Raw genomic sequence first — 7,027 nt, 5'->3', positions numbered from 1 at the left:
ACCAGGTCGAGACGCCTATCAAGTGGTACACTTACGTTGTGCCGCGATGCCCAACAACTACACAGACATTGGCGGGGACGTCCTGGACCCAGCCAACTCGTTGAAGATGAGGTCTTCGCACAGACAGGACAGAAGCCCTGTCCTTGCTCGACCGTCCCGCCTTGGGCCCAACCCAGTCACGAACGAAATATCTTGGGCTCATATCATTCACAATCAGAGGTCATTCACTCGAGGCCCCTTCAGGCTCTTCAACCAAAGCGGCAGATCTCTGCCCGTCAAGAAACGAAGGACGCTCATCCGACACGACCCCGGCTGCCAGGGCTACCACTCCAACCGGTTCTGCGGACGACGACCGATCTGCAGCAACTGCGGAAGACCTTTCCGATTCACACGAAACGGGACCCTGCATGGCCAGGCCCCAATGTGCCAACTGCTGCGGCCCCCTTCCAAGCCAGCCACACAGACTGCCCAGCGAGGCCCTCGGCCGTAAACGGCGTCGTTCTCCCTTCCCGGTCGAAAGGAGCGGGCTCGGATCCGGAAGGCCCGGCCAGAAAGCATCGGACACTCTGTACAAGGCTACTCGATCCGACAGTAGCCAGGAGGCGGCAGGCGTCCCCTACCTCCACCAGCCAGAACCAGCAACCCGGCGCCAAGCGCGCGCGCACGGAGAACGCCCTCCGCAAGCTCGATCGTTTGCCTCGGTGACGGAAGCACTGACAGCAGCAGCATGGATGAAGACGAGGCGGACGAAGGCGAAGGCGAAGACTCCCCCGACAACACCTCCATCGACCGTCCCGTGCTACCCATGGCCAAGCAGGAGCCAACCGGGCAGCACAGAAGCCAAACTACAACGTCGCGAATGCCTACACCCACCTCGAACTCGACTCGAGACGTAAGCCGAGAGCGGCGACCCCACGGATGCTACGCGTTGCGCAGGGCAACGTCGGAAAGATCTCCCCGGCGCACACGGCTTTCCTGCAGCTCTGCTGGAGGCTCAGATAGATGTGGTCCTCGTCCAGGAACCCTGGACGGGCTGGAAGGACGGAAACGTGCAACTGAACACGCACCCGGGTTTCGACTCTTTCGTCCCGGTCGACTTCTGGGACAGCGAAGGAACCAGACCAAGAGTATTGACCTACACACGCAAAGGGATAGGGATGACGGTGGAGCAGCAGAGGCCTGTCCACACGAAGAGACGTACTGTGGCTGGTGGTCGACAAAACGACGACTATCGTCAACGTGTACAGACAACCCCGCGACCCCCACAGCCGCACAACAGGGATACTGCTAGAACTCAAACCCCCGGAGCGAGCTTTGATCGCGGGTGACTTCAACGCGCATCACTACTCTTGGGAGCCCGGGACGAGGAACGGGAACCGGGGAATGACATCGCAGGCTGGGCAGACGGCCACAATCTCTCTCTTATCAGCGAAGTTGGGGTGGCAACCCCAGGATTGCGGACATGTCCTGGACCTGGCTTCTCTAATATCCCTTTTGCGCACGCGCAGGTCAGCCCACAGCTACACCGGGAGCTGACCACGAGGCCATCGTGGCCGTCATACCACTACTCAAACGCCCAGTGTCACAGGGAGAGGGCCACCCGCAGCCACGGCCACTGTCAGTGCCCGACTCGGCGCTGCCTCGGCTGAGAGACCTGATCGAAGGGGGCTAGCTGCGATGCCCAATCTGGGGGATCAACCTACTCCGGAAGACCTGGACGGGCAGGCAAGTCACATCGTCGAGCTCTTCTCCCGAGCCATTGAGGCGGTCGGCAAGAAGAGAGGAAAACATGGTAAAGGCGCGGCTTGGTGGACGGAGGAATGCGCAGAGGCCCACAGAGCATACCGTGCTGCCCGCAACCAACAAGCCTGGGAGACGGAGCAAGATGCGCACCTTTATCTAATGGAGAAACGAAAGGCGTTCCTGAGCACGGTGAGGAAGGCTAAGCGAGCATACTGGGCCGGAAAGATCGATGGAGTCGCTTCAGACCGGGACCTGTACCAGATCATGGGTTGGCGGAAGGCGAGCCTACTGACCAGAGCACCCCCATTGGTTGTGGACAACCAGACGATCGAGGATACTAACGAAAAGGCTCAAGCGCTTCGGGGAGCCCTTCTCGACAGGTTTAGTGCGGAAGATGACGCACCGGGTGACCCGTTTGACGTACCCGTCGTCCCGAGGCGAGCGATTACTTGGCAGGACAATGTTAGCGGAGAAGAAGTGAAGACGGCCACCTTAACAAAGACAACGACCCCTGGTGTGGACGGCATCACAACACGCCTCCTCCAGGCATGCTGGGATGTCATCTCGGAACCGGTCAGGCAGCTATTCCAGTCCTGTATGCGGGCCGGCCACTTTCCTCTGCCCTTCCGCAGAGCTGAGGTGGTCATGATCCAGAAGGCCGGCAGGGATGCCTCCAAGCCCGGGTCCTGGCGGCCGATCGCGCTCCTCTCGTGCCTGGGCAAGGGACTAGAGCGACTGATAGCCAGAAGGATGGCGTCCCTGGCGATTGTCGAGCGCATCATCAGTCCGCAACAGATCGGGGCTCTACAAGGCAGGTCAGCCGTCGATCTGACGACCTGCCTCACCCACGACATCGAGATGGCCCTCCTAAAAGGACTCACGGCGACACTTCTGACTATGGACGTAAAAGGGGCGTTCGACTCCGTCCTTCGGAACCGGCTCGTCATTAGACTGCGTCAGCAGGGATGGCCACATGGCCTGACCAGACTGATCTTTAGCTTCTGCTGCAACCGCACCGCTAGAGTCCGACTGGAAGAAAGCACAACGGAGTACTTCCCGCTGTCATGCGGGCTGCCTCAGGGGTCACCACTATCTCCCATTGCCTTTCTGCTCTACATCGCAGAGATACTTGAAGACGACCCGAACGCGCGATTCGGGTACGCGGACGACATCGCCACTCTGGCCATCAGCCCCTCCCTGGAGAGCAACGTCGCAATACTCAACCGAAGCGCAGCCGGCATTCTCAGATGGGGCTTGGAGAACAAGGTCTCCTTTGACCCGAGCAAGTGCGAGGTCATCCACTTTACTAGGAAGCACGGCCAGCCAGCGGAGCTGCCAGAGGTCCGGGCGGGGATTTGGTGGTCAAGGCCTCGACGAAACCTGTACGCTGGCTGGGTGTCTGGTTCGACAAGAGACTGTCCTTCCGGCACCATGTCGACGCAAAAGTAGCTGCAGCAAAGAGGGCAGCTCAACATCTGAGACAGCTTACGAACACAAAGAGGGGACTCCCAGCGGCCGCCGTGCGAAAAGCCGTCGTCTCCTGCGTACTGCCGATCGCGCTCTTCGGCGCCGAAACATGGTACGCAGGTATCACGAAGCCGGCTTCGAGACGCCAAGCGGAGACAGACACGAATCCGCCTCTCCAAGGAAGACCCGTCAACACAGGCCAAAAGGGGCTCGTGCAGAAGATCGACAGCGTCATTACAGCGGCAGCAAGGGCCGTTCTGCCTGTCTGGAGGACAACGCCAACCAGTAGCCTCCTCCGAGACGCCGGCTTACCGTCAGCCAAAGTCGCCTTAGAGGGCGTCCGCTTACGGGCCGCAGTCCGACTACAGAGGATTGATCGCCGACACCCGCTAGTCGCGCGGCTCTCCCAGCAGGGACAGCAACAGACGAGACTACAACGGACGGCTGAACTTCTGCCAAGATGCGGAAGACCAGCGTTCCTTCAATCACAGTACCTGCCAAGCTCACAGGATCAGATAGTAGTTCAATGCAAAGAAGAGGCTGCGAAAGCTTTCGAGCGCTGGCTAAAGACAGTACCGGAAAGCCATATGATCGTCTTCTCGGACGGCTCCAGGGCGACGAACGGAGCCGTGGGGTACGGCTTCGTCATCTACCGAGACTCCAAACGCATAGCACAAGGGTGCGGCCGACTCGGACTAGCAGAAGTGTTCGACGCCGAGGTCGAAGGGGCGCGAACCGGCCTCAGAAGGGCTCTGCTCACCAATCGCGGTCATCCAATCCACATATGTATCGACAACACCAGCGTTATACAAGGCATCCGCGGCAAGGCGCCGGACTCGTCACAAGACGCGTTCCTCGAAATCCAAGAAGCGGCCAGGATATTTGATATACGGACGCACTGGTCCCCGGGACACCAGGGCATCGAAGGAAACGAGGCCGCGGACCGGCTGGCCAAAGAAGGAACGACACTGCCGGCGCGGATGGGTCAAATGGCAACACTAGCGGGCATCAAGCGGCTTGCAAGGGAAAAATTACAAAGCCAGCACAGGAGATGGTGGTATAAAGAGCGAAGGCCGCGGTACGCGGACTTGGGGCTTGAGGCAGCTCTGTCCAGCCCTCCTGAACTGGCCTTGCCGCGGGCTACGTTACATCACCTGCTGGCGGCACGATCGGGTCACGGGGACTTCGAGCAATATCACCGACGTTTCAACCACGACGACGCTCTAATGATGTGCTCTTGTGGAGAGGCGAAAGACGTGGACCACCTGGTCTACTGTCGACTAACGCTGGCGAGGAGGCAACGGTGGCCGACCCTCCACTCTCGCAGTATGCCCGAGCCCATAGGCCCTATGGGATCTCTCGAGGCCTACTTCAAGAGATTAATCACCGACCCACGAGGCTTCGAGGCCTTTCTCCGCGTGACGGACTTCTTCCAGAAGATCTGTCTGCGGTAGCAGCATCCACACCTACGTAGATGTGAGTGCGGACTACAAAGAACCTCCCGATTCCAAGGGACGATTTGGGAAAGAATGAAACTGGGGCACCAGCGGGAACCGGGGACAGACAGAACGCGTAGTGGCCACAAGGCATGATTTGGAGGACGATGTAAAGAGACGACGTACTGTAGAGTAGGTAGCCTTGGCTCACGGCCCTCCACGCCATATACCCTTCGGGAGGTCTGCGGTAAGGGCTCTAGCCCGGCCGCCACGGCGTTAAATACAACAACAACAACAACAACAGCCAGTGATAAACTTGCTCTCGTCCGAAGCCAAGAATACAGAGGCATCTACTACATCTTCAATCTCACCCAATCGCCCCAAAGGAACGTTTCCAATGAACTTTTCTCGGTTTTCCGGCGTGTCCTTCATGCCAATGAAGGATTCGAATCTATGGTTGTAAGCGAATTTGCGAACAGGGGCCTGGAGAAACCCAACTTACAGGCCAGTGCCAGTCAAAAGCGGGCAGATTGAATTCACGCGAATCTTATGCGCACCATACTCGGCCGCCAATCCCTTGGTTGCCTGTGGTGACATTAGCTAAGTGCCTTTCACTCAAATCAATCGCATTCTGCTTACATTGCAGACAGCTCCCTTGGAGGCATTGTACCACACAAGACCTGGCCGGGGACGCAAAGCTCCGATCGAGGAGATGTTCAGCATTACGCCTCCTTCCCCTTGCTTGATGACTCTAGGCATGAACGCCGCGGTTCCGAGGAAGATGCCCTTTACGTTGACGTTGAAAACCCTGTCGAATTCGCTCTCCGTCACCTCAACTGTGGGCTGTGGTAAGAAAGTTGTCAGCGTATTATTCCTCGTGAGTCACAGCTGTGGTCCTAGAAAGACAAGCAGCCCTTCTTACCTTGTTTCTGTAAGTCGTTCCGGCGTTGTTCACCAGACAATCGATTCGCCCGTAGCGCGACTGTGCAACATCCATCAACTTCTCCCAGTCCTCGGCACTTGTGACGTCTGCTTTGTAGAACGAAATCGAATCGGGCACGCTTTGCGCTACTCTTTGCCCGTCGCTCTCGTTGATATCGGTAATGAGCACTTTGGCTCCTTCTTGGGCGAATTTATTGGCAATGCCCTCACCAAAGCCATGTCCTCCGCCTGAAGATTGTCAGAAGGCCCGGCAGTGTGATCTGTAGCAATTGCTTTCTTACCGGTGATGATGACGACTTTGCCAGCCAGTCTTGATCCTGTGTTGCTGTCGCTCATATTGGCTGCTTCTTTCGCGCCAATGTTCAGATGTCAATAAAATTCCTGTTGCAATTTATCAAGATCGTGAGTTGGCTTTTACTGAATACAACCAACTTTGTAATATGTCACAATTATGACCCCTCACTTAAATAACCGTAGAGGTTGTACAGCAAACAGCTTTTATACTGAGACCCCCAACAAGCTCATTGCATCATAAGGAGGCGGGGAGGTGCGGGGGTTAGTGCGCCGGGCAACGAATTCCGTGTGCCGCCACGGCACGGTCCGGCGAAGTCCTTCACGGCTCGGTTATACAACTCATTCTGTATACGTGCAGACTTTCTTTTCGAGCCACTCAACATCAATAATGTGACGGGCGATTCGATAGGTGCATGTTGTCGTACGTAGATCTTGCTTATGCAGCGTGCGACTATTCAGCGCCCATTCCGTCTTTGATAGACATTGGTTCGCTCAGTATCTCATGGAGGGTCGTCTGGGGCATAAGGGGTACGAATTTCAGCAGCGAGTTTCAGGGGTGACTTGAAATATTGGAGCTCACAACTTTCAATTTCAGTTATGGTCACTTTACATGGTGGTTCGCTCTGTTCGAATCATCTTGCCGCATTACATAGTGGTATCGTCGCGGAATCTTCGGGGGCCGCCATGCACCGTTTCTTTGAAGTCTGGGACTGGGGTTTCTGTGTTTAATCAGAAGAAATGGTGACTGGGCAATACCCTGGATCATGGGACAATCGTCGTGTTTAAGTTGCGTGGCTATCAGAATTTCCATACTTCCGACCACATGCACTTACAGAGAAGATAGATTTCACGGATCTGAGTTGGTTGGGCTGCGTTCCTTTTGGACTTTAAGCATTGATACATTAGAGAGTACCAAGACTTAACTTACTTCCAGACCGAGGCAGTAGAGGTTTCTGGCGCTAGTACAGCCGGCTCCAGAGCTCTAAAGAACAAGTTTGTATATACTACCTTAGTTGTCAAAATCCCTTAATATTCAAGAGCAAGATCCCCAAGACTTTATTCATAGTATTTTTGCAGCAACCAAGAAGCATGTGTCAAACTCAACGAGTCAGGTTTCCGAAACCCACTCTCGTTGTCACTTCCGA

At 56.2% G+C, this 7,027-nt stretch overlaps 1 protein-coding gene across 1 annotated transcript; it reads right to left on the bottom strand.

Moving 5' to 3' along the window:
- Positions 1-4,865: 4,865 nt before the first annotated feature.
- BDP55DRAFT_644206 (oxidoreductase) lies at positions 4,866-6,049 on the bottom strand. The gene is made up of 5 exons (XM_060573573.1): positions 5,870-6,049; positions 5,569-5,816; positions 5,286-5,489; positions 5,149-5,231; positions 4,866-5,097 (listed from the first exon to the last, which is right to left on the bottom strand). Exons 1-5 carry the CDS (start codon positions 5,922-5,924, stop codon positions 4,923-4,925), a joined length of 765 nt encoding a protein of 254 aa, XP_060436557.1. The 5' UTR covers positions 5,925-6,049; the 3' UTR covers positions 4,866-4,922.
- Between the last annotated feature and the right edge of the window lie 978 nt (positions 6,050-7,027).

Source organism: Colletotrichum godetiae (assembly GCF_030913485.1).
Source record: "Colletotrichum godetiae strain CBS 193.32 chromosome Unknown BDP55scaffold_2, whole genome shotgun sequence".
Lineage (NCBI taxonomy): Eukaryota > Fungi > Ascomycota > Sordariomycetes > Glomerellales > Glomerellaceae > Colletotrichum > Colletotrichum godetiae.
Note: the sequence above shows the minus strand (reverse complement) of the source record. Positions and strands in the feature narration are given on the sequence as shown.

Excerpts from the sequence above, each read along its gene's own strand:
- BDP55DRAFT_644206 (XM_060573573.1), bottom strand. The coding sequence starts at position 5,924 with ATGAGCGACAGCAACACAGGATCAAGACTGGCTGGCAAAGTCGTCATC. Across the intron at positions 5,817-5,869 it reads CAAAGTCGTCATCATCACCG|GCGGAGGACATGGCTTTGGT; the intron begins GTAAGAAAGCAA and ends GACAATCTTCAG. Across the intron at positions 5,490-5,568 it reads GAACGACTTACAGAAACAAG|CCCACAGTTGAGGTGACGGA; the intron begins GTAAGAAGGGCT and ends TTCTTACCACAG.